Source organism: Leptonotus elevatus, chromosome 10 (assembly GCF_054856555.1).
Source record: "Leptonotus elevatus isolate MCC_2025b chromosome 10, RoL_Lele_1.0, whole genome shotgun sequence".
NCBI lineage: Eukaryota > Metazoa > Chordata > Actinopteri > Syngnathiformes > Syngnathidae > Leptonotus > Leptonotus elevatus.
In genome coordinates, this window is record NC_141248.1 from 19,645,655 (window position 1) to 19,673,289 (window position 27,635).

At 38.4% G+C, this 27,635-nt stretch overlaps 4 protein-coding genes across 6 annotated transcripts; 1 reads left to right on the forward strand and 3 right to left on the reverse strand.

Moving 5' to 3' along the window:
- Positions 1 to 471: 471 nt before the first annotated feature.
- Positions 472 to 5,875, reverse strand: arl8ba (ADP-ribosylation factor-like 8Ba). The gene is made up of 7 exons (XM_086087739.1): positions 5,310 to 5,875; positions 2,819 to 2,899; positions 2,650 to 2,723; positions 1,620 to 1,713; positions 1,470 to 1,537; positions 1,264 to 1,334; positions 472 to 1,186 (listed from the first exon to the last, which is right to left on the reverse strand). Exons 1-7 carry the CDS (start codon positions 5,430 to 5,432, stop codon positions 1,137 to 1,139), a joined length of 561 nt encoding a protein of 186 aa, XP_085943865.1. The 5' UTR covers positions 5,433 to 5,875; the 3' UTR covers positions 472 to 1,136.
- Positions 5,876 to 6,794: 919 nt separating this feature from the next.
- On the reverse strand, positions 6,795 to 10,332 carry tnfrsf18 (tumor necrosis factor receptor superfamily, member 18). 3 transcript variants are annotated; one of them, XM_086087487.1, is made up of 7 exons: positions 10,197 to 10,332; positions 9,958 to 10,092; positions 9,717 to 9,848; positions 9,194 to 9,275; positions 9,043 to 9,113; positions 8,585 to 8,688; positions 6,795 to 7,055 (listed from the first exon to the last, which is right to left on the reverse strand). In XM_086087487.1, the coding sequence occupies exons 1-6, from the start codon at positions 10,330 to 10,332 to the stop codon at positions 8,609 to 8,611; spliced, it is 636 nt and encodes a 211-aa protein (XP_085943613.1). In that variant the 3' UTR covers positions 6,795 to 7,055; positions 8,585 to 8,608. The 3 variants fall into 3 exon arrangements, with proteins under 3 accessions (XP_085943613.1, XP_085943612.1, XP_085943614.1); XM_086087486.1 differs by having other exon boundaries at positions 8,585 to 8,692; XM_086087488.1 differs by having other exon boundaries at positions 8,585 to 8,692; positions 9,958 to 10,152; positions 10,224 to 10,312.
- A 1,356-nt stretch (positions 10,333 to 11,688) lies between these two features.
- On the reverse strand, positions 11,689 to 15,459 carry LOC147167513 (uncharacterized). Its single transcript, XM_086087485.1, is given in 8 exon segments — positions 11,689 to 11,718; positions 11,720 to 11,766; positions 12,783 to 12,887; positions 12,959 to 13,212; positions 13,286 to 13,352; positions 14,905 to 15,039; positions 15,140 to 15,256; positions 15,360 to 15,459. Coding segments are annotated over 8 exon segments (837 nt in total). The 5' UTR covers positions 15,442 to 15,459.
- A 1,673-nt stretch (positions 15,460 to 17,132) lies between these two features.
- On the forward strand, positions 17,133 to 27,550 carry ddi2 (DNA-damage inducible protein 2). Its single transcript, XM_086087944.1, has 10 exons — positions 17,133 to 17,240; positions 17,401 to 17,574; positions 18,551 to 18,680; positions 18,896 to 19,255; positions 19,508 to 19,634; positions 19,743 to 19,870; positions 21,079 to 21,207; positions 21,298 to 21,401; positions 21,493 to 21,685; positions 24,919 to 27,550. The coding sequence occupies exons 2-10, from the start codon at positions 17,437 to 17,439 to the stop codon at positions 26,058 to 26,060; spliced, it is 2,451 nt and encodes an 816-aa protein (XP_085944070.1). The 5' UTR covers positions 17,133 to 17,240; positions 17,401 to 17,436; the 3' UTR covers positions 26,061 to 27,550.
- The last annotated feature ends 85 nt before the right edge of the window (positions 27,551 to 27,635 follow it).

Genomic DNA, 27,635 nt, shown 5'->3' on the forward strand with positions numbered 1-27,635 from the left:
AGGATCCTTACGTAAAACACACAGAGAACAGTGTTTTCAGCAGAAAAATAGCGATGTTAGTACCAGCGGCAACGTAAGATGGCTCCCCTGTGGCTGATTTTCTTTTTTTTTTAATGGTGCGTGGTGCCTCCATATGGGAGGTACCGGCGTCCAATAACAAATAATAAACCAATTCAACCTCTCTTCCTTACCTTTAAGTACTTTGAAAATGAAAACTATGAAAATTTCATTAACTACTTTTTATTTAAATATATATTCATCAATAATTAATGAGATAAGCATATTAAAAATACTGTATATTTTTGCTAACCAATTTTATTTGTTTTATTTTTTGGGGTGCGAAGGAGGGTCTAAATTATTGCAAGAAATATTACATACAATGCTCCTGGTAATGCAAAAGCGCAGCCCAAATTAAAGAACATAGTGGGCCATCTTCGGCCAAGTTAACATAACACGCTTTGACACCAAAACTCACGTTTAGTTCACATATTAAACAGCAAGCCTTTAATTGAATACATTGAAGTAATTGGTGTCTTTAATCCCCCCCTTGGCACATACCTCGCATGCCGCGTTGCTGCAGATGAGACATTTGCGCAAGGCACTTTAAATGTTGCCGCTTTTACGGTGCAAAAGGGATCGCTCGGAGGCTTTCTTTTTACAAAGCAGAGTACAGTTTACACAACACAACCCTGCAGCAGACGTCCTTTTTGATCATTCAGACTTTAAATAGAATCACATATTCATACGCGCAATTGCTATTAAAAATCATACAAGCTGGATACGATTTGTACAGACTTGCTTGGCTGCTTAATTATCACAAATAATATACATGGAGGGAAAAATGGATCCGCCCAAAAAAATAATAATAATAATAAAAGGCTGCTTTACCATTTAAACCAAAACATTATCATAAGTCACATCGTACAAATTTACAGAACAAATAATGCCAATTACATGTCATTCATTTGGTATCAGGATTACATTTTGGGGTAGTGCATTCCCAAAGTGTTTGTGGTACAAATGGAAAAAGAAAAAAAAACAGCAAAAGAGTGCATCTGACGAATTAAGGAGACGTCCGACGTGGCATGACGGTAGCGTGGCAAACAGCTGGCATCAACATCTTCCCCTCACTGTTTTCAGCTCCTCCGGGACTTTGAGTGCTGAATGAGCCACTGAAGGGTAATATCTGAACACACACAGAAAACAAACATTCTGGATGATGGCACTTTTTCAACGACAGAACTTTATTTTTCCTCGACTCACCAATGTTGTCTTTTTCTTTGCAAGAAACTGAGTAGCAGCATATCTCCCTGTCCTGAATGGCAGCCAGATTCCTACAAAAGGAAAATGATTCATTTGTATCAGTAAACATGAAAATATGTACAGGGCTTAAAAAATGTACAAGACCAGATTGTTATTGTGACTTATGATTTTTGCCATGTTTGAGCAGGACTCTAGTGTGGACTTACATTTTCTCAATAAGCTGCTTTTCATCTAAAGCGGTGGGCAGGTCTCTTTTGTTCCCCAGAACCAAAACCTATCACAACAGACAAGTAATGATTGGTGGAACAGGTTGTCATGGTTTAGTATAAGGAGCCGGTGTGAAAATGAACACTCACGGGGATTCCTTGCAACTGAGGTTTTTCTAATAGATTGTGAAGCTCGTTCCTCGACGCCTCCACCTTATCTCGGTCTGCTGCGTCCACCATGTATCTGGAAATGAGCAGTACGGTTTATTTCAGCTTCTGAATCCACAACGCCTAATTTCGAAAAGTTTAGGCCCCTCCCCTCACACTCAAACAGAGAGTACACGTCACTGTCGATTGTCGAGTGTGTGTGTCGGGATTGTGAAAAAAAGATGATGCAGTTCTTTTGAGTGGATGACGGTCGCCATGTAAAAAATAAAATAAAAAGCCACAAACGTTCACGCTTGATGATACACTTGGTATCTATGATGTAGATAGTTTTACCTTGAAGAGATTATTTCAATCTACATAATAGGAAAAAAATATTCCAAATACAATTCCCAGATGTTCTACTGTATTTGGTTCCACAGAAGTAGGGAGAGATCAACTTTCTGACTGAATTATAGGCACTGATATTCAGCATTCAGCAATGAGCTAATAACTTCAGGGAACTATTTATTAAAATTTTCACTTTAAATAAATTAATTAGCTTTCTTCACTTTTAATAAATAAATAATCTTCTCACTTCACTAACTTTATAAGATATGGCACTGACACTGAACTCCCTGCACTTTTTGCTTTTGTGTGAAATTAAAACACAAATAAATGAAATTTTAACATTTCAGACATACTGAAATTTTGGAAAACATTATTTAAACTTTAAGGCGGTATTTACTTATTTAGGTTTTCATTTAACTTAAGAGATGCTGGTGACCCTGAAAGCCCCCTGCACTTTTTGTTAGAATTTCAAAACAAAGCTGTCTATGGTCGCTATGTCTAAAATTATGTTCTTTTAACAAACATGTTTAATGGCATTTCAACAAAGTTAAGCGTTAGAGCTGATTTTTTTTTTTAAGTCGACTCCAAATATTGGTTGACTACTAATAGTACACAATAACACAATAGCACTGGGGGAAAAAAATACTGGGTATCACAGGTTAACCTCCCAAAGTACTGTACTTACACGATGGCATTTACGCCTCGACAGTAGCGCTCCCACATGCTCCGAAACCGCGGCTGCCCTCCGATGTCCCAAATCTGCAGAGAAAATTTGTTGCCATTCTATACGACTTTCTCTTAGTAAAAACAACACATGGATTTTTTTTTTTAAGCGGAAAGCTGGAAACACCTACCTTGATGGTGACATTTCCTTTGGTGACCTTCCTCATATTGAAGCCAACTGTGGGAATCATGTCTTCGCTGAAATGGCCAGACTGAACGGAGACACATGGATAAATTGGAGGAAATGTCGTTACTTTTGTTGACAGGCTATGGGTTAAATTAACAATCAAATAATCATTGACTATGGGTGAAATGAAATTAGCAATCGATTGATGATCCATCCACCCATTTTCTATGGTGCTTGTCTTCATTACACTGAGGGGGAAACAAGTTATACAATGTTGCAACAACTTTTAAAAATTGGTTTAATTTGTTACGGCTATTTTTTAAGTACTGTATATGTTATGTTGCGATCACAGAATTGGCCCATTTAATTATTTTGGCCTGCGTAAGCACGACATCTAGTGGTCATACAGACACACATTACAACCACACACAAACAGCACATGACCACACGTGGTCACCTGACACAGATAAGTGGAACTGAATGCAGCAGTCTTATGACTGGAGGGAGTTCCACAAGCACTTGCAGGGTGGAACGGAAACCCAATCCGACCAAACATTTCAGGGTCAACGACGTATTTCACATGTTTTGGACAAAAATGTGCTTATTTTTGTCAATTAAAAATATATATAAATAAATAAAATTAAAAAAAAAATATATATATATATATATATATATATATATATATATATATATATATATATATATATATATATATATATATATATTTATATATATATATAGAGAGAGAGAGCGAGAGAGAGAGTGAGAATTGTATTTGCCCTTGCAGGATTATAATGAGTATAATAAATTAAATTAACATTAAACACTGGTAGTACCACATCAGATTAAACGACTGTTAGAACGACTACTACTACGACTACTAAAACTGAAATATTGAGCCATCACAGAAGTTGCAATGACGGGACGGGACACATGTCAGCTTCAGCAAAAATAGGTTGTGTGTATACATTTATTTATTTATTGTTTTTGTCTTATCACTTAAACTGTTTGTATTGTAAATATACTACTTCACTCTTGAAAATGTGCAACTCAAGGGCCCAAAAAATACACACACACAAAATACAGTGTTATCTTGTAAAAATTAAAATGAACTTCTTTCATTCATTTTCATTTTTCTTCAAGATCTGACTTTTCTCTCATAAAATTACTTGAAATATGACTATGATCGTAAATTTTTACTTTTTTCTCGAAATACAAATTTTTCCCCCAAAAAAATATTTACACTACGTTTATTCATGTAAAATTCTGACCCTAATGTTGAAAACGTGTTTTCCTCGAAAATATCTGACTCATAAAAACACGACTTTTTCCACATCCTACTTTATTTAATACAAATACATATTTTCTTATGGAACTATGACTATACTTGTAAAATGCAGAGTTTAATCTTGAAAACACAAAATATATTAATTCATGTAAAACTATAACTTTTCTCAAAATTGAAACGGTCCTATTTTTTTTTATCTGAATATTTTTGTAAAATTGTCATTTTAATCTTGATTTTGTGTCTTTTTTTTCTTTAAACATAAATATATATATATATATATATATATATATATATATTTTTTTTTTTTTTAAATACAGGACTATTCTAAATAATAACAATAATAATAACAGTCTTTCCCCCAGCGTTTTATTAGCCCAGTGGCCCACCAGTCTTTCCTTGCCCCCAAGCAAGTTTGCCGGGGAAACCCTGAATAAACATCTTTATTATATGTTATTAATTATATATTATTATTATTATTATTACTCTCATAAAACTCTAATCTCAAAATATCCCATATTACACTTTTAATCTGGAAATTTTTAATGTCAGTTTTGTTAAATGTTAGATTAAATTCTTGTAATATTGTGACTTTAATCCCAAAAATATATATACAACTTTTTATGTGACAATAAAACTTTATTCTCGTGAGACATTAATCTTGAAAATATGCCATTTTTAAAAACCTACTTTCTTGAAAATGAACTACTTTCTCATTAAAAAAATTATTATTTTAATGTTGTATAAATTACTTAAAAATAAATAATTTATTATTTGATAATATATAGCTTTGGTTTCATAATACAATTAATTTAGTCTCGAAAATGTAAAATTTTAACTTCATAATATATTTCACTTTATGTGTGTAATTTGTATGTAATAAAGTCAGAATCGCGTTTTTAACGGGAAATTGAAACGTTTTACGTTTATTGGTGACAGCTTTATTCTCGTCATAAACTCAAAAGCCAAACACTTTAGCTTATCGTGCTAGCAAGCCTAACTCATTCAACTCCTAACAATCAATGAGACGCTTTAAAAAAACTTTTTTTTAATGAAGGTTGGACCGCAACGGCGTAATATTACATGATGTCTGAGCCGCAGAAAAGCAAATTAAATCGACGATCGTCTTACGAGTCATCGTTCTCCCATCATTAGCGCTAATGCTATTAGCATTAGGCTAGTTAGCCGTAGCTAGCAGGTGAAGACTTACGGCGATTACGTTGACGAACGTCGTTTTCCCCGAATACTGAAGACCGACCAGGGTCAGCTCCATCTCCTCCTTCCAAAACAGGGACTTGAACCAGTCTAGAAGCCGGTTTATTAGCGCCAGCATCTTGGGAAGTCGGTGGTGGATCGCCTCTTCCCTCCCTGTCAGATGTTTGGTTGGGCTTTTCCAGCTCGGGAGGGGAAGGGGGGCGGGGAAATGGGAGTCAGCCAGCCCGTCATGTGATCGCCAGTCTGGGGCAGAGGGGTGAGCTAGCGCCGCTACAGGCGGAGGGAGGAACCACCAGGGCGAAGCTCAGAACCAGGCCAGCCCGCATTTCAAACAATTTATCTCACTAAACAAATGAAAACAAGTGAAATGTGGTCTACTTCACATGAAGTTCAGTTTTGGACTTGTTTTTGAGGAAAATAACCTAGTGTCCCCTAAATCTGTCTGGGATTCAGATGACCCCAAAACTTGTCCAAAGCCAAAATTGATCACCTGCCGCACGCCATCCTGCTTGAGTCATTGTGATGGTGAGAAGGCACAAACAGGCCACCATGGAAGCCACTGTGGACTCAAGTTGGGACCTCTGACTCCCGTGGTTTGCCATGTCATGATAAACAGATGTAGGTAGCACTTGCTGTCAAGCAGGTGCACATGTACAGGATGTTAATGATGTAATGCCGCAGCTGCTTAAAATAATAACAAAAAGTATCTTTCTATCATCTTCTCTCTATCGCAGGTGGGTTTGGAATGTATCCCTGGGGACTCACTATATTCATCATTTAAAAATGGGTATTTAAAAAATAAATAAATAATAAGATCAAAAGGTCAGTTTTACCTGTCTTAACCGCCTTCGCGCCAGCAGCAGCGAATGTATTTTCCACACAGCGAGCACATATCTCTTGAACACAGGAAACCAGGGTGACACAAACACTTTTGCATGTGTGGTTGGGGAAATTTTTACCTTTGTATTATGTTGTAAGACGAAAAATCTAACCACTTCCTGTGAGCTCTTTCTTGTCTCCATGCGCTATTTTCTTCACTAAATAATCATTGTATTGGGCTTTGTTTATTGTCTATTGTCAAACTCCTCTAGATATTATCCTTTGAATTAGATATGGATTAAATCTGACTCTTGTGTTCACTTTGAAGGCATCAAGTTATCTATAAAGAAAATGTGTCAAGTTTACCTGGAGGGCATAGTTCGTAGCATTACCCATTTATAATTGTACATCCGGCAGCTACATTCGAGCACAACGCCCAGCAGTATATTCATGTTTAAAGTCGTATATTTTCCTGATGAAAGTCGTTTAAAAAAGTGTGGTCTTCTTAGTTTGGCTTCATTACACATTCCTGGTTCCAGGGTCTAACACAAATATAAGCTAAAATACTGCATTTTTGCTGCTGAACTTTTAAAATAAATTTTAAGTAACAGTAATCTGCCCCCCCCCCCCCCCCCAAATCAGATTTTTCCGAATTTTTTTTTACATAATCATACAATCAACACGCTCTCTTGCTGGTGGCATAAAACAACAAAAAGTACATACAAACGAACAAGCACAGTATAAAATATTTACAAGACGTTTGTCACTAGAGGTATGTGGTTCCCAAGCCAATCCAAGTAAATACACTGCTTTTGTTATCACTATGACAAGGTGGTGACTATTTCATAGGGGTTTCTCTTGGAATCGGTCTGGCTCATGAGTTGCTGGAGCCCGGTTTCCTCCATGATGGACAGGTGAGGGTCTGAAGCACACATAGTGGGAAGCTTGATCTTAAACGGGGTACACACATACTGATAATTGACCGAACTTCAGCATTTTCAATCCAAGTCAGCGTTGTAGGTTAAGATTTAAAAATCCATAGAGATGTTAAACATTTGTAAAGATGATGAAAATCAGTTAAGATGTTCAGAATTGGAAATGGTGTTGAAAATCGATGAGGATGTTAAAAATAGGTTATGGTGTTAAAAGATGTTAACTCATTTACTGCCATTGACAGCTATAGAGGTCAAAAATTCATTTGAACTATTTCTCTTAGTTTAACATTGTTTTCCACTTTTGTTAACAAGAGTAAGAAAAAAATATTGTACATTTAGACCAGATATAATATTTTAATAATCTTTTATTTTTTTTGAAAAAACATAATTTTAAAAACGAAAAGAAAAGATTATTAAAAATTTGGTTTTTGAAAAAAGATTATTTAAAAAAAGAAAAGAAAAGATTGTTAGAAATGAGGTATGTCAGGCGATTAAAAATTTTAATTGTAATTATCAAATTACTTCAATAGTTAACTCACGATTAATCACAAATTTGACATCTGTTCTAAATGTACAATAACAACTTTTTTCTAGGTTTTTATACTCTTGTTAAAAGTGGAAAAAAAATTTAAACTAACACAAATAGTTCAAATGAATTTTTGACGTCTAAAGCCGTCAATGGCAGTGAATGAGTTAAAAACTGATTCTGATGTTAAAAATAGGTTAAAATGTTACAAATTTGTTAAAATGTTATAAAGCAGTAAATCTTGTCCCATTGGAAATCTCTCTCTGCTCCTTCTATCACAATGTAGCATCAGATTCTTTAAAAAAAATAGCAGCATTAGTGAGCCTTTACACTTTCTGACACTAACAGTTAATGGATCCTCTCACTGGGTGATATTTTATTATATTTACCTATTATTATCATTGTGATTATTATTTATTAGTTTTTCATTGTTTTCGTTTTCTCTTTTGTCTAGATTTTTAAGTTATTCGCTTTATGCGCTGTCTCTGTTTCATTATATTGCTTGTGTGTTGCCTACTACGAGCTCTGAATCTTTGATTGCACATTTTGTACCTTCTGCTTTTAAAACAACACAATTCAATGAATTTCAAATCATTAAAAAAAACATCACCTTATATCATCTAAAATGTAAAAATCAGTTAAGAAGTTTTAAAAAACTAAGATTTTTTTAATAATCAATAAAGATATTAAAAGGTGTTTAAAAAAATCTGTTAAAATGTTGGAAATCAGTACGGAATGCTCAAAATTGGATGAAACTGTTAAGGTGGTGAAAATGGGTTGAGATTTAAAAAAATGATGAAGTTGAATCAGTAAGAAGTTACACAGCGGTTACAATGTTAAAAATTAAAAATTAAAAAAAATACTGTGTTGAAAAGAAAATGGCTGTCAAATGCCAGTACGTGTGTACGTCCAAACTTCTAATGAACTAACATATCATACGTTGGTTTGGATGGTCGAGCAGTTTAATTTACTAAATGACCATAAACTTACCTGCTTTACATTTCTTTGCAACATTTATACACGTGTGAGACAAGATCCCAAGAAGAACGAGAGCCAGCACAGCACATCCGCCAAGGGACACAAAAAGTGCATCTCTATCTGGTGAGGAATCAAATCATAGTTCAGCTGAAAATGCATTATCGCAAACGTCAACATGAGAGAAGTGAGGATCTCAGAAACTGAGACCAAGTCAAAGCCAAGTTGGCGGGAATGCAATACTGATGCTACCCTGGCTGATTTGCACGAGACAGACTGCCCCTTCAAAAATAGCTAATTTCAGGGTGACGGGAAAAATAGAGCGAAAACAAGTGGCAACAAGTACTCTGTAATTTACATTCTGAAATTCAGAAAATACGTTTTCAATGCTTATGTTGGTATTGACTTGTTTTTGTGAAAGTACATTTAAAGTCGCAAAATACAAACCATGCCAAAAGTTTGCATCTACATACCATGTACGCCACAAACTGCATCATGCGTTTTGTTTCCTGGAAAGTTCACCACAAGTCCTAGCATGTTGCACCTGTTGACCAAGGAACATACTTTTTAACTGCCATTCGGTAATGTATGTATGTCATTATAGCTTGTCATGGATTTTCTTACTGTGTCCATGGCGTGCAGCTATTCGTTTTCACATCCAAATATTCCTGATCACGGCATGGCTGGCACTTGAGCCATATTAGCTCTAAGCAGATCATAAAGATTGGACAGATTGAATCCCCACTTTATCGCGTTTCAACTTTCACACCTCTGCCATCAACGGTTGTATTTTACGGGTTTATACTGAAGTATATGATGGCAAAATGTTGTTCGATAATGTTTTGGCTTCTTTTGTTTCATACTGTATGGCAGTTAAAAGTCAATCTCAAATGGGAGTGACAAATAACTTCAAGCAAGCATGCTTTGCCACTTAAGCGATAGAGATTTTGTTTCCTCGCTGTGATGTCATTCGATAAGCTCCCGAAGAAGAATGAATCAAAAATTATTTTAAAAGGTTTAAAGTGTGGAAGGGGTCAAACTATATATATTTTTTAATGTCTTTATATCGCAGCCTTTCAACTACCCCTTCTGGTTCTGGACTCTTGACAATTTCAAAATGGGCCAAAGCTCAAAACATCAGTCTTACCTGTCCTCACCGCCTTCTCGCCAACATCGCATGGGTTTTCCAAACACTGTGAGCATGCGTCATCGAAACACAAGAAACCAGGGCGACACGAACACTTTGCGTTTGTGGTTGGAGAACATTTCTTTTCATAATCTGTCCAGAGACAATAAATCCAACCACATCCTATAAGATCTGTCTTCCTCCCGTGCACTATGGTTTTCTTCACAAATTGGTTGGCATCACTTTCTCAAGAAGTTCTTACCTCTATGCGCTCCTTGGCACGACTCACATGGCGCACATTTGTTAAAGATATTGTATTGTGAAGAGAAGAATTTGTCTGGACATGGGCGACAGACGGTTTTTGTTGTATTTGTGCAGAAGTCCTCCATATATTGTCCTTTGAATCAGAAATAGATTCGATCAGACTTTTGTGTTCACTTTGAAGGCATCAAGTCACCTGTGAAGAAAATGTTTCAAGTTGATTTTTACAGAGCATCTTACCTGGAGGGCACATTTTGCAGCAATTACCATTCACAGCGGTTGTCCGTGGATCAGAACAGCTTGAGCCTGCCGCATAATTGACAATACAAATGCACAAAGCATAAAGAGCTGCTAAGGAGGAGTGGAGAGAGACCATAATTGACAGCGCTCCTCTTATGCGTAAAGTTTTTATGGTGACTGTGGGAGGAGTCTTGGCTTCCCACTATGAGGAAAGTGATGAATATTATTCATCAGACTTTCAAAGCGGCAAACAAAAATACATAAATAATAATAATGAAAGAAAAAAAATCAGTGCTCAGTGCATTTGTGATAGTCTGTTCAGTTTCAGATGCAGTTACATGTGGGGAAAGTGCCTAGATGGATGTAAATGTGATATTTCCCCTGGTTATTGTTTATCAGCAAGCAGAGAGTCTATTGAAAATAATATTCTGTATTTATTTGACAGTAAAACACATGTAACATGTCATTACAGGTAGGTGACAATTTAGATATGCCTTAAAAGGCACTAACTATAGTATAGTATAGTATAAAGTATAGTATAGCATATAGTATCTCGCTCTCTCTGTCTATGTATATATATATACATATACTTGAATAATAATAATAATAATAATAATAATAATCCAATTTTATTAATTATATATCGGAGATCAAATACATGATATATATATATATATATATATATGTATATATATATATTAACATCATTTGAATGGCTGTAGAATGTGTTTTTGTCTGGTGGAAATAAAGCTTTGTATTTTTTTAAGTATTTGTTAGACATGCATGTAGTTTTGCTGCAGTAAAGTTTCTGTACTTTTCAAAAGCGACACTAACCCGATACAACCCACAACTCATGTATATTTCTTTGAAGGCCAACAACTTCACCCACACAAAGAATCCTCACACACGCTTTTGCACATCTTTATGGTTAGTTTATTCATGAATTTTTTTGCATCGAAGATAATTGAATTTACTGTACACTCAAGTTTCAAGTTATGTTGAAAACAATGAAGCATCATAATTGAGTTTCCATCCAACGTTGCTCAGCCATTCACCATGCATTTAATGTTACACATTTAACATTCAACATAAAAGGCAATTACGTGAGCATCTGCAATGCACACACATCACATATGAGAGAACATAAGAGGACCAGGCAGGCTTGTCATAAATCTCCTCACATTTACTGTGCGAGGTTACAATGAAAACATGCATGAGATAACATTTTGCAAAGCGGAAAAAAACACATTTGATGTCATTGGGAGAATTCCCCGCGCCCACACGCTACAGACAACACTTATGACAGTGTTTTCTATTCAAAAAAGAAAATCAACTAAATTTGGAGAACAACAGAAGAACCTGCAGCTACTTTAATATCCATCCAGTAGCAGTTAAGTGAGGTAGGACACAACATGCAAACATCTCAGGCTAGTCTCACAATAATATTGAAAAGAAGATTTTATGAACATGTGGCGTGATACTTAACAGGTGATTAAGGCTCCTTTGTATTCAGGTTGGAGCAAATGTGCATCGCCACTTTCTTCAATGGGTCTGCGACACAGCGAATCCGCTGATAGAAACAAACAGAATCAGGAAATATTTTGAGCGTGAATGTCATTTTTATTTGGTTTGAAAGTTTCTGTAGCACTGCTAGCACAAATAAACGCAGCTAGACAGAAAATGTGTTGTAGTTTGACTTCTTTGACCTTGTATAGATAGTATTCACATGACGTTATGTGCCCCACATTGTGTGCCATTCACGGGTCCATGGAATGTCGAATAGAAATGGACAAAGAAAAGTCCGGAATTGCAAAGATAAATCAAAAGGATTTCCAACCGACAAAGTCTACCGAAGTGTATTGTGACTATTTTGATTAAGGTAAGTGTCATTGTCAGATGGTGAAAAAGCTTTTACCAAAATTCGATCTTGATATATGTGAGCATCTAGCCGTGGCTAGCTCTGGCTAATAAGTGGTCAAGATGTTCCATTTTTAGATCTCTCCAAACACCCTCCTTAATGTCTCTATTTTCCTTTCCCAGCAGCCCAAAAGTTTAAATTGTTAAAGTGCATGAAAATATTGTTGTTTTTGTTGTAACATGCTAGCGCTAGTAGCTAGCGCGGTCGGGGAATTATCTAACTTGGTTTAAAAATAACCCGAGATTCACCCATCCATCCATCTTTCACCTTGAATTCCCAAATGATAAATGCGCATAGCAACCAATAAAAGCCAAAGTACAGAAGATGCAACAATGTCCGTGTTTGGGGATCGAGCCATCCTACCTGAGAACATACGGGATGTTGGATTGTAGTCTAGTCCGATATGGAAAGTAACATCGGCAAATGTTTGTAATCCAATCGATACCACTAATCAAACATTTGAGTGTTGAGCTAAATCTTCCGTATACGTTTTGCTTACACAAGTAACGCTAGAGGAAGCTGAGGGTGACATTCATCAATAACAAAAGAAAATTCTGTGTAAACACAATAAAAACACAGCTGAGTCCGCTGGAAAGTTGGGGGGGCCGACTCGCGATCCTGTGACGTCAGTGAATACTATCTATTGTCCAAGAAAGTGAAAGACATACTTTGCGCCGCCGGCCGTCTCCTCACACAAGTCGTACCGCGCATTTTGCAGGCCATCACACTGAGAACAACCAGTGCAACAATTGCAAAGACGACAAAGGCCACGCCTGAAGAACACATGTTATGTACAATCAAAACAATGGACGTCACTAATAACATCAATCCAAATGGAGCTTACCAATGAGGTGGCCGGTGGCGTTTGAAGGAGGGGCCGGTTGCACATTGTCCCGAGATGGCACGTCATATATTGCGGTGGCGTTGGTGGTTGTCTCAAGCTGAGCGTCGTTATGACTTTGGTCCCACTCATGTTGTGGGGTGATGACAGATACGGTGTGGTTTGTTGTGGGAGAGCTGTGTGGGTGGTGATTTACTTCCTCGATGCAGATGACGTCAGAGGTGCTGTTCCCACTGACATTCACGCCAGATTTACACCTGATATGGACGCAGAGAGGGCATTTTTTTATAATGCTTTTGTTGTTTTTTGCAATGGACAACTGCGACGTACTCTTTCCACTTAATACAAGGGCCGTTGGGCCGTTGGTTGAAGGAGCCATCCTCACATTTTGAGCATTCTGGAAGAAGAAGAAGTAGAAGATACAATCATACAACGCCTTACAAGGGATCTTTTTTATGGGCATCCTAACATCAATTAAACATAACTACGATGTGCACACCTAAATGCTTATGGGAATTATTTATTTCTACTAAATGTGCTGTTTCCACCTGCAAAGACACGCCCACTGTATACCGCCATAACATCAATTGACGTCAACAACGTTTTGTTTTGTTTTCTCAATGGGCAGTACAACGTCTTGTGCAGCGCTGCTTTGTGAATGGGATGGAATAATCCAATAACACCCACTAACTATGGCCAGCAGATGGCAGCATTGTATCACTTTTCAATGGGCTCCCAGTGTATCAAGTTACATGAAAACATGGCGGATCTTAGGAAATAGAACGTTTTCAAGGATGACATGAATAATCAAAGCGTTTTGTTACATTAAATCTAATTTACAGAACGTAACTAAACAGAAAATATCAAATGGTAATTACTAAAGAACGGAATAAGGTAGAAACCTTTCTACTGGACAATGCGGCGGGGCCTATTTTCGTTCCCAAAGCAAGTCTGGCGCAAAGTGCAGTCTAACTGTGCATGGGCGGAGTTTTCTTTCTTTTGGTATTTTCGTAGACTTTACGTAGGAGGTATTGGGCCTGCATGGCAACATGGCCTTTAACAGGGCAGACTTGTCTTGCGCAAAAACGAAAACTGAGACGCCTGTTTTTTGCCTGTCTACGAAAATAGAGCCCCGCGTCTCCAATTTACGTGCTGTTAAACACATCGCAAATTTACCAACTATGTTAGTTCGTTTCCGTGCACTGAATTTGTTGAATTTAAAGGGGATGAGAGGAGCTCCTTCAATTGGCTGGAATGAGGAAATTACCCAATTTCACTTAGTCCGAAAATTATTTGCTAGTAATGTAAGAAGTAATGTATCTTTATTCACAGGGCAACCTAAGTGATTTGGTGCCCTTGGCGAAAATCTAATTGTTGACAAAAATAAATAAATAAATAAATAACATAGATATAGTAATTAATAGCACACAACACAATAAATTCCAAATTTCACAAACAACTACAAAAAAAGAATACATTGACTATATATTTGTTTACATAAATAAATGTTTAAATAAACTTGACTTGAAAACATTTGTTTTTAAAATAATTTTTTTGCCTTGCAATTTGGCGCCCCCTCCACTAGATGGCGCCCTAGGTGATCACCTAGTTTGCCTATGACCAGGACCGGGGACCTGTTTGTTCACCTATCTATGCCAGCGACGTATAGTGACAGGCAGAACAATTAAATACTCTTCCACTTGATGGCAATAAAGCTATGCTACTTGTTATGTAATTTAATAAATGCTCAATAAATAAAGCTAACTCACTAAGTAAATTTGTGAGTAAATTGAGACAAGTGCATCATTATTTCAATATACTTTTTGTGGCACTTTTGTTTGGTGTTATTCCATTAGATTTTTCTAATGTAAAATATGACCCATGTTCAATAAAAGACTAGGAATCACTGCTGTAGGCCACATTTGGTTGCGTTTTGCTTCCAACTTTACCTCCATAATGTAGCCCAAATCCAAGGCGGCATTCGCAAGTAGCAAAATCAGTTTCCGCCGGATCGAATCCTTTTCGGCACTCACATATCGTGTCCGCCACCTTTGTGCATTTCTCTGTCACCTTACTTCCCGACTCTAAGACAAAAACATGTTTTGCTTCAATTCAGTTTGAAATTTGGAAACCACATACTTCAGTGAGACTCCATGTCAAGAAAGCACTCACAGCTTGGCATACCTTCATCACACTTTGTGCACGCTTTGCACTGTTTGGAGTAATTCTTTACAGGCTGGTGGTATCCTTCAGGACATGCCTCACAGGACGGAGTTGCGCCATGCATTTTAATCAGTGTGCCTTTAATTTGGATGAGAAGAAAAAGACAGCAATTATGGTAAGTAGATTCTTATATCGGTAACAAAAAGTAGCATTAGAAAGCTAGACTAAATCAGAAATTTACCTTTAGGACAGAACGTATCCAAATCAGCATGGAATTTGTTAAAAGTCAGACTCAGGAGGAGCAGTTTGAGGAAAAGAACCATGTTTTGTATTTGGTTGATACCACAGAAAGAAGCTCTGCGAGAGGGAATGAACATACTGGGAAATTACTTATGTGAGCCACATGTCACTCACTTCATGAATATCACTTCCTGTGTGACAATGACACACTGTTTTATCTGGGTTATGATGAGTGATAACGGAAATTGGTTGAGTGAGAATTAATCCATTAATATGACAAAAATATGTACATATTTGTACTTATGTACGATTTATTATAATGCCGTCAACAGTTTTTGAATGAGAAAGATGTCACAATAATGAAACTTGTTTTTTTCCCTGTATCATAATACAATTAGCAATCCCTATATTTGTAACTATGTGTAAAATAATTTACTAAGTTTCACAAAATTAGAACAATAAAAAACATTTTAATATAGTGCTGATTTTTTTCTTTTTCTTTTTTTTCAAGTAACAATATAAGAAAATACAGTAATACAATAAATGAAGCTACATAAAATAAAATAAAAATAGTATTCTTTTTTTTCCACATCTGCAAAGGCGCCAACTCAGACAGTAAACAAAAAATACAACATTTTGTACAATTTATTCATGTTTTTAATGTCTGTTTTTCATCTTCATCTGTCTGCGGCTTAACGGAAACTATGCCATCTTTTTTTGCTGGTAAGAACATGACATCATGGTATTTTGCATATGTGCCTATATGGAAACCAAGCCACCACGCAATCTTAATTAATCTTTGCAAGGTAGCCACAAAAGGCGGCATTTGAGAACACTGCGACAAGAATTTATAAATGTATGGAATAAGGATTGCGGTCTATGGCTGTTTTTAGCACATTGATCACAGATTGCATGACTAAAAAAATATTTCTTTGTTATAAGCAAATGAATAAATTCATAATGCATTAGATTTTTTTAAATTAACTTTTTAAAGGGGAAATTAAGTCAAAGATTTCCTTGACAATAATGTGTTATTTGCTTGTCCACTGAGCTAAGCACGGCATTCTGATAAATATTGTGTTTGTGGAATAAGAATTAAGCAGCAAAATTCACTCGTTTTTATCCATCTCCGAGTCGGCCATTTTGCCATGCACTTGCTGTCGACTGAAAGCGAGATCACAGTACCTGTAACAGGTCTCGGCCGTCACGGTTCACATGTTTGCTGGGTTTGGTTTCAACCTCTGGAACCTATCCCATCTAACAGTGTGCGAGATCTGGGGTTTAGCCTACCCTGCATGGGTTGGTTGGTTGCCAGTCAATCACATATAGACAAACAACCATTCACACGCACATTCACATCTATGGCCAATTTTGAAGTGGGTTTTGAGTCTTTAATCAACTTATAACATGCATGTTTTTGGAAGGATATACAAAATGAGTGAAAAATAAAAACAATATTATATGTTATTGTTATATATTTTCTTTGTTAGCCAGCATGTCATTGTATTATTATAACATATTCATATACTTGAATAATAATAATAATATAATAATAATAATAATCAAAAAAAAAATATATATACATATATTCATGTATTTGATCTCCGATAAATAATTAATAAAATTGGTGTGTGTGTGTTTGTGTTAAACATCTTTTCTATTTACGTAATGTAGTTTCATATTTTCATTTTATTACGTGATAATAATGTCGTATGTACCAGTGGAAGATTATAAATCTGCTTTTACGACTTAAAGCTCCGTTATGCGGCATGTCGTAAAAGCCAGCTGGGCGAGCTACGGCATCGCAGGGCGAATACAGTATAAGCACATTTCTTGATGTTGGAGTTTTTGAATGATTTACTGTCACATCATACGCCTAATAGTAAGTGCGCAACACACACTATCTTGGGTTAAGATCCACGCATTCCATTTGACGGTTTCGTGGCGTGAACTACGCCGAAATAGTGACTCAAATCCAACATGATCATGCGGCGTTCTTCTATGCGAATCAAGGAAATGCAGTAAGTGCCTTTATGTTGCAGCGGTTTGCCGACCGATTCTGCTTGCAAAATTAAGCGATGCTGGTCACCGTTTTCTGCGCGCCGAGGGATCGCCAAGAAACCACGTTCGCCCTCGATGTGTCCCCGGAGCTGGAGCTGAGAGACTTTGTGGCACTTTGTGAACTCGAATCGGGAATCCCGGCGGGGGAAATTCAGGTAAGGACACCCGGCGGCGAGCTTTTACGCTCCACATTCGCCGAGCTAGCCTAGCTTGTGGCTAGTTAGCCCAGCCCAGCCCTTTGCTAGCATGAATCATACTTTTGCATACGTTTTGAGACCCAAGCAGGGGAATTCGCCAACCACAGTCTGTTCGTTATTAAGCGTTAGTAACAATCCGTACTCAGTTTGTGTCAGTTGCATGTGTGGAGTAATTCACGTTGTTGAAACGAATTTTCATGGGATTCACGTCAGACTATCGCAGGTCTGTTTGCGAAGGCTAATGGCTAAACAAACAACAAAATCACGGTGTGGCGTACGAAACGGAGGTGGGCCAAGTGGCTCCAAATTTTACTATTGAGTACTGTCACAAACAACCTAGTGAAGCTAACGGGGTTTAAAGAAAACGTTGCTCAGAGCATTGTTACAAAGTAAAAATGGCTCAAGATAAAGTAAAAAGTACTCCTCCATATTATAAGTAAAAACAGTACACAGCAAAAACAGCTTTCAGTGTGTGTGGGGGGTTCTATTCAATTACTAAGTAACTGGAGAATAACTCATTTTATATCATCTTTAAATGATCGCCAAATAGAAAAAAAAAACCTATATGTAAGAATAGTAATGTGCAAATTCAGACATTACCCAACAATCTATATGCAAAGGTGTCACAATTAATTGATTAATTCCAAAAGCGATGAATTGAACACCCATGTTTATTGTTGTGGTTGTACAGTGGTTTACAGCGATGTAGAACTGGATTGCATCATACCAAGAACTGTTTCTATATTGTGGTTGCCTCTTTTTTTAAACTAGAGTCAACATATACAGTAGCTGTTGGTGCTCTTTGTGTATGGTGTCACACTGTAAGCCGCCGCACAACCACATTAATAAATATTTTCCATCCAACTCATTAAGATATTTCACACGGTCATAATGCTGTGTGTTTACAGTCTTTTTTTCCTCTTTTTTTTTTAAGATCTCCTATGTGGAGCAGATCCTAAAAGACCCCACTCGTGCCTTAGGGACTTACGGTGTGAAGGATGGAGACGTGGTGGTCCTCAGACAAGCCGACAGAAGGCCGCCACCCACTCAGCCAGCCTTCCCAGGTGAGAACATGTCATGTAATCTGTGAGAGAAAAGGTGGAGACCACAAGAGCAAATTTAAAGCAAGAATGAATGTATTATCAGGAAAGCCTGGTGGGCCGCCAGGCTGGAAGAAAAGTTAATAAACTGAGGACACCTGGCCTGTATTTGTATTATTGTATTCTGTTTAGTAATCAAGCCTTTATTGTTGTCATATTCGCTAACCTTCGCCCTGTAGGTCTGCCCCATATCGACTTTCGCTCCATCACAGTCCCTGGCGCCTCCACTTCAACCGCTCCCCATAGTAATATCAGGCCGACGCAACAAGAGGCCGCACCGCCGCCTCCACAGCAGCAGCAGCAGCAACAACAACAGCAGCAGCAGCAGCAGCAGCAGCAGCCGTCACCTCCTCAGCAACAGCCACAGAGCAGCGCGCAACCCTCCACCTTTAACCCGCCAGCCTTTCGCGGCTCCTCCTCTCAGGGGCTTGACGACCCCGCCTTACTCCAGCAGATGCTCCTGTCCAATCCACACGAGCTGTCCCTCCTGAAAGAGCGAAACCCGCCGCTCGCCGAGGCCTTGCTGAGCGGAGATCTAGGTGGGTAGCTATGCTGACGTACACGAAACCCTTGAGTATAGTGCCAGTGGGTACAAGTTATCCCCAAGGACAACACGAGTAGCGTATGGGTCTGTTCTAACAATAGCTCGCCAGAGCTTTAATTGTAGTACTGTGATATTTTGGCTCATCAGTGTCAGAATGTAATACTAGCCCATGCTTAGTTTACTCTGCAAGGTTCTACTGTGTATGTCATCAGCTGACGTTGGGTTAAACGTCTCGTTTTGTCTTCAGAACGTTTCACCAAAGTGCTGCTGGAGCAGCAGCAGGATCGAGCCAAGCGGGAGCAAGAGCGAATCCGACTGCTGACTGCGGATCCTTTCGATTTGGAAGCGCAGGCAAAGATCGAGGAGGATATCAGGTTTTTTTCTACCCGTTGTCAATGTCAAGTGAACAAATACGAATGAGCGGAAGCAGTTTGACGGATGTTTTCATTCTCGCTTAATGCTTGAACGTGTGCACGTTGCAGGCAGCACAATGTAGAAGAAAATATGACCATTGCAATGGAGGAGGCCCCAGAAAGCTTCGGGCAGGTGGTTATGCTCTACATTAACTGCAAAGTCAACGGGCACCCTGTGAAAGCGTTTGTCGACTCAGGTAAAGAACAGCAAATTCATATTACAATTAATAAGTATTTAGAGATAAAATAGGACAACAGCTACTTAGTGAGAATACTCTGAAGGTTATTTGTGTTTATTTGCACCACAGAGTACTATGTTTTGAGCGCTACACAATAATAATCTTATTTTTGAAAATCAATTTAGCTATTCTAAGGCACTGTATGTATTTTTTTATATGTTAAATTGATTTAATTACATAAGCAGACGCAAAGAGAGAAATAAATATACTTACTGACCATTTAACTGAAAATATTTACCTTTAACTCATCAGAAATACTGCCATTATATTTTACACACGCCATTACTGTGAAGGGATTAAATGTATACCCTGATATGAATTTCAAGCCATACCGCCAAGCCCTCAAAAATATGGGGAAAATATATTAACGTATAATGTTACATTTATGTACAAATAACATGTGCATTAGTACAATTTAGAAAATGTGTTGGTTAAGAATGTATTTTTGCATACCGGAACACTACATATAATTATCTAATTTTGTATGACGGCAAGCTTGCTATATTGAAAGTTTTAACTCATTTGCTCCCCAAAACATATAAATATGTTCTTTTTGAAATATTACTATGCTCCAAAAGAAGTATTTATGTTTTTATGTTTTTTTTATGCTTTAGCATATTACAGAAGGCTTTGATGCAGCCTCTGAACTGAAAAGAATGCTTGCAGCAATAGTAGTTATTACAAAAACGGCCAGCAGGTGGCAGCAGAGTATAAGAGATCAACCAGGGCCATCTTGCAACAAGCTGTTTCCCTCACTTATTCACAAACACATTTGTGAAGAATGATGAAACTTAGCTATTTTCTAATGCTAATTGCTGCACAATGGAAACAGATAGAAATGTGTTTTTTTTTGTCCTGATGAAAGAAGAGACTCAAATTTTTCTTTTGGTAGGTAGGTAGGTTCCATGTTTTGTTTTTTTACAGCAGTAGTACACAATAGTTTGTGGGCCTTGCAAAATCAGTTAAAATCCAGTAAACCAGCCGGGAGCGAAGGGGGTTGCTTCAGTGAAAATGGCTGGGAGGGAATGAGTTAAAAACCTTTAAGGACTGCCTCCTTCACACAATCTCTTGGGTAATTTGAAATTGCAAAATCTGTCATAAAAATTGCAATTCAATCTTTTCCTAAAATGAAAATGAATCCAACAAAGGGGTGTCTTGTCTCTCAGGCGCCCAAATGACCATCATGAGCCAAGCCTGTGCAGAGCGCTGCAACATCATGCGATTGGTAGATCGGCGCTGGGCGGGCATCGCCAAGGGAGTGGGCACGCAGAAGATCATCGGCAGGGTTCATTTGGGTGGGTGTTTTTGTGTGGAGTCCATCAATCAGAAGGACGGTTGCGTTGTGTGCTGCTGATGTGATCTGTCTCTTGTGTTTGTCCGTGCAGCTCAGGTCCAGATTGAAGGGGACTTTCTTCCCTGTTCTTTCTCCATCTTGGAGGACCAGCCGATGGACATGCTGCTCGGCTTGGACATGCTCAAGAGACACCAGGTACGAACCATCTCACTTTTAGGATGCAAAATCTAACCCCGAAGTCTGCTGAACGCGACTTATTTTTCATTTTTCTTTTTTTGTCTTGTAGTGTTCTATCGACCTGAAGAAAAACGTGCTTGTCATCGGCACAACTGGCACAGAGACTCGCTTCCTGTCCGAGGCCGAGCTGCCCGATTGCGCCCGGCTGGCCTACGGGCCTGAGGGACGCGAGGAAAGCCGGCCCGAAGAGATAGCAGATAGGGAGCTCGCCGAGGCGCTTCAGCGGTCCATACATGAAAGCGGTATGTATGGTCTACGCTACCTTTGACTTGGTTTCATTCTTTGAGCATTTCCCCCCCCCCCCCCCCCTCTCTGTTAGAACGACAATTGCATGGGCCACATAAATGTTATTCCTGTTGTTACATGATCATGTCATGCCATCACCTTAGATATGTAGGGCCTCGGTTTACAACTGCCGATCCGAGTCATGGAGTTAGTTTGGCAGCTCCTTTTATGATGTTAAATTATTAAGGATCATATTTAGCATCTTAACTAGGGTTGTCAGGCGATGAACATTTTTAATCGTAATTAATCACATGACTTCAATAGTTAAATCACGATTAATTGCAAATTTTATCTATGTTTTAAATGTACACTAAAATAGTTTCCATACTCTTGTTAGCATAAACATGTTCAACTAATAGAAATATGGCTGCATCTTTTAGTCATTGATACAGTAATTTCATAATTCATAAAATTGAGTTAAAATTAAAAAAAAGATATACTGTAAAAAAAAAAAAGAAGTGTGATATTGATTTGTGCTGAGGTCATTTTTCTGCTATTAGATGGCATAATTGCATTTATAAGACCTTGGTGACAGTGCATTTTTCTTTTCATATTAAGATCTAATCTTTAACATGAAGTAACTTGGGAAATTCTGCACATTTTCAGTATTGTAAAATACAACTTGACCCCAGTTTACCACAAATATATGGATTATTATTACATTTTGACGTGAACATGTCTGCTGCGTTGCGACCGGAATTTCCCCAGTACAAGCTTTCCAAGTAGGGGGCGGTCATTAATGCCGCATAAAAAAAATAAAAATTGGAACTATAAATTAACCGGAAATTTACACACTAATTTTGACACCCCTATTCTTAACAAATCTGAAATTTTTCAAAGAGGACACACTTGTTTACATTTATTGATACTTACTGTAATTGCAAATAATTGCCTATAATACAGTGCTTACATTTACTTATTTACATTATCTGTAAAGGAATTTATTATTATTTCTGTAAAAGTTAATGCTGAGGATGGGGAAAAAAAACGTATTTAGCATCAGGGCAATTGAAGCAAAAAAATATATATAACTAAAGCAAAACTTGGTTTGAATTGTATCATTTTGGGATGGGATTTTTGTTAAAACAAACAAAACAGAAAAAAACAGAAGTTTTTTTAAAGTCCTTATCACCCAGCCAAAATGGACAGATTGATGGATCAATAGATGGGTAGATAGGTAAGTAGATAAGAGGGTTTATGTGGATAGGTAGATTGGTAGACTTCAGTTGTCCATAACCTAAACGTGAGGAAATCAAACACCTTTCATTATTACTGAAGAGAAACGGATCAACATGGGGCTTATTAGCCATTTTTTTGTGTGTACATGCTTGAACTAATGACTAAAATGACTGCTTTGTCAACATCACTTAAGTACCACAAGTATATGTTATATTTATTATTAACACCAGATTTGTAGTTTTATCGTACAGTAACAGCGATGAGGTTAAAAAGACACCCGTGCGAAAAGAAAAAGTGTAATTTGGTTGCTGCACGTCCTGTCACTGTGTGCCACTGCTAACTTTCTCCGTCCCTCTGCATGATGTGTGCGGTGTGCACCTTAACCCCTGAACAGGACAGCACTGATGCAAATGGAGACAGCTGGAGAGGGGCCAAACAATCAGGTACTGCCAAATGTAGCTTGTCTTTGAGGATTGCTAAAGAGAAGCTCGGGAGACTAACTTAAGTGAATGTACAAACAGACAGTGGAATCTCTCAGGTCAAACCCTATTCAGATTTTGAAAATGTTCAACCCATTTCAACATTTGATAGCACTTGTCCTCATTTGGCTCAAAGGTGAAATATTGGTCGCCAGTCAACACGAGGCTGCCTTTTGCTCCTCCCCCTCTCTTAATACTCCTGATTCACTGCGACCATTTGTGGTGGTTGAAGATTTGCCATAAAATGAAATGAGTCAAAGATAAACTAAAACACTGTATCTATGATGACATTATGCAGAACCTCACTTAAGATTTTTGATTGATTTCCGCATTTGCCTTCAGAGCTTCCACTGTATGTATGACACGTGCACAGTCCATCTGGACACTATCCAGACAATATGTCAATGTGAAAACCTTTATTTGTTTATTAAACATAAAAAAACTAAGCAATTTAAATTAGTATTCAGAACCTTACAGAATGCTGTAACATTTTCCATATTTTGTTCTGTTGCTTATTTCAAATTTGAATATATATTTTAATTAGGGGTGTCAGGTGATTAAAATGTTTAAATGTAATTAATCGCATGACTTCAATAGTTAACTCACGATTAATCGCAAATTTTATGTCCTAAATGTACAATAAAATTCACAATAGTAAAGGGAAGTTTTCATATGCTTGTGAACATAAAAGTGGAAATATCTTAAACTAATAGAACGATGGTTGCATAATTTTGTCATTGATACAGCAATTTCATAATGATTCATAAAAGATTTTTACTTTATTGTAAGAATCGTAAAAAACGAGTGCGATCTTGATTTGTGTTGAGATCATTTTTCCTGCCACTCGATGGCATAATTGCATTTGTAAGACGGTGTCAGCTCAGTGCATTTTTCTTTTCATATTTATATATTTTATCTTTAAGATGAAGTAACTTGTGAAATTCTGCAAATTTTTAAAATTGTAAAATACAACTTGACCCCAGTCTCCACAAATATATGCATTATTACTCAATTTATTACCGCAAAATTTTGACATGGGCGTGTCTGCTGCGTTGTGACTGGAATTCCCCCTGTGCAGGCTTTCTATTTCATTAATCACGCGATAAAATTTTTTGTGGCGTTAAAGGAACTTTATCGCACTCATTTTGACACCCCTAATTTGAATTAAATATTATTATTAGTAATTTATAATATAATTTACATTATTTGATTAATTTCATTATAATATTTCCCCCCTCAAAAACTACCCACAATTCATGGCAAAGACTGTGGGTACTGTCTATGTGTCTATGTACAGGTGGTTTGATTTAATTATTGAATTTTTTAATACATTTGCAAAATATTGCACCCCCCACAAAAATCACACATTGTGTGTAGTATTTTGAATGGGGAAAATGTTTTAATCCGTTGGAATAATGCTAACATACCAAAATGTGGAAAAAGTGAAGTGCTGGGACTCCTTGAAAGCTTCCTATGAAGCGCCACCTTCTCACGGTATTTGGTTGTGTCATCTGTTCTCTCTACAAAAAAAGACACTGCAGACGGACAGACTACCTCACCGCAGCCGCCGCCATTGTCACTACCCACAGCCTCAGACCAAATGTCCTCAAGCGACCATCCCCAGAACCCCGACTTGGATTGCTCAGAGTCCACCCAGATCCCTGTGGAGCGGGCCTCAGAACCGGACCAACTTGGCCTCCAGAAGCCTCATCTGCCTACAGAGCAGGATCAACTCCAGACTCCCCCTCTGGAAGATCACACTGTCTCTGTAGAAGAAGCCCTGGGACCCGGTCAATCAGCTGAAGCCCTTCCATGTCCAGAGGGTGGTGAAAAGGGGACTACAGAACCATCCAATGTAGAGAACAGGTCCACCCTCCCCTACCCAGAACTGGCACACAGTCAACCCATGGACCATGAGGCGACTGGGTCCGAAACAACGGATCCGTGCCAGTCGGACTCTGTCGAAATGGACTCCTCATGCAGAGATCAGCCCAAGGGCTCTGACACCATCCCGTCTCTGGCCGCTGCTCTCCTGGAGCTCCACGAACTGCTGCTCTCCAACAACTGTGGTGCCCCCCGGCCCTCATCGCATCCCCAGGAAGAGGTTCCAACCCGAGCCACAGGAGAACCAAGCGATGCCAAAGCCAAACCAACTGCTGCTTGTGAGCCCTCAGAGAGAGGAGGGGCAGACCCTTCGGAGGGGCCTCTGGAGCCTCCAGATGGATCCAGAGACCCCAGCATTGATCATCCCGAGTCAGTAAGTCCTCCAGAGCCCCCATGTAAAGCCAGAGACCCCAGCATTTATAATCCCGAATCGGCAAATTCTCCACAGCCGCCATCTGAACACAAAGACGCTAGCATTTATAATCCCGAGTCGGCAAGTCCTCCCAATCCTGACGGGGACTTCAGGAAACCCCCCGAGGGGCAGCAGGGGAGCAGGGATGTACACGGACGAGCACCGGACACAAGCGACCTGGACAGTCTTGTCTCCGGCACGGCCGCCGGTCCACCTCCTGTACCCTTTACAGAACAATTTCCGGCCGAACACATCCAGAGAATCCAGGCTGCAGGTTTTTCTGCCCGCGATGCTGCAGAGGCTTTAGAGCAGGCGCACGGGGTTGTGGAGCTGGCTCTGCTGGCGCTCCTGGCCCGCAGCATCACCGTGCCCACCTAAGACTCCAAGCCCGCCCCCACCAACGTCTCGTCTCCTTTTACACTTTTGGTTTTTGATCCAGATGTCCCGTGACCCTCTTTGCAGGGAATGTGTCTGAACAGGGATATGCTGTCACAGTACTGGTAATCCTTTCTCTTGACATAGCGGATATGTGCGGTATTTGCATGCCGACGTCTTGGGCGACCACCCATCTCAATGGTTTTAAGGTGGTTTATACTATAAATTGATTTTTTTGTCTTTGTCATTCAGCATCGCATACATCAGTTTTTGTAGAATCATTCATTTGATCATTTGCCCTTTATCCTCAAGCGGGGTACACATACTGAATTGTGACATCTTGATTTTTTTTTTTTTGTGAGGGAAAATAATTGACAAGTGTGGTGTATTCAAGATAGCCAACACTGCGCACCATCGACAATCGCGAGTCTCCTCCACCAAACCACGTATCTGTCTTAGTACCGAGATAGACCCGTGAGCGGCAGCTCGGTACTGCAGGACAACCAAACTGCCGGAAAATACAAAGAAGAAGAGCAACGGAAGAGGAAGAAATAGAAGAAGCTAGTCAGCTTCCTGATTGGCTCTCATTCCTATAGCTGTAAATTTGACGCAATCACAGAGACCATGACTTAGGCTAGCACACAAGATAATATTTCAGAGACGTCCCATAATCGAGCCTTGCTGACTGATCATAATACTCAAATTTGTCCTGATTATCGTTAGGTTTTTGCCCTGCTTTATGAATATTGACCCCGACTGTATTGCGAGCTGATCGAGTGGACACAACTGGAGATAGGGCAGGATAATCTCTATGAGCCTTCTGATAATCAGGCCTTTGCAAGGGATAGAACATTTTGAATTTGGCCTGATTATCTGTTAGTGTGATCGTCAACCCTGACCATTTTCAAGAAGAATTAGCAGGGGAAATTGCTTTTTAAGAGACATATAATAATCTGTCTGATTTTGATTGAAAAATGGGGAAAATACTCCAATTTGGCCGTGTGTTTACCCTGCTTCGGGTGATTTCCACAAACAGCCCCCCCCCCCACCCCCGTCCCGTTATCCAGCAGTGACACGTACGGTCTCATTTATTGTTCAACAATGAAATATTTAACTTGCCGTTTGTTATTTTCTTGAATGTTTGTGTAGCAAAATTACTGTTGGAAGAATATCTGTATAATCTCTAAATAATTGCCACAATACAGCCAATTATACAAGTTTACAAATCTGTATCAAAAATAAGAGCAAGAAAACATTGGACACAAAAATCCAATTTTAGGGCTTGCCATTTGTATGTCAAATCAAGACGGGTGCACGTATATTTTTGATGTGTTTTTTTTTCTGTCTGACAATGTGGTTTAAAATTTAACGGTCATCACATGGCTTTATCTGGGTCATCTGGAAGACAATGTTTTTTTCCCCTCGATGATTTATTTACGTTTATCTTGTATTATATTTTAAATGGCAAAATAAAACCAGGATTAGTGTTTGTATACTGTGTGGAATGATAATTGTATTTGTTTTTAAGACTTGGCAGCTTGAAACAGGTAAAATCCCAAATGTAGATGAATTAGATTA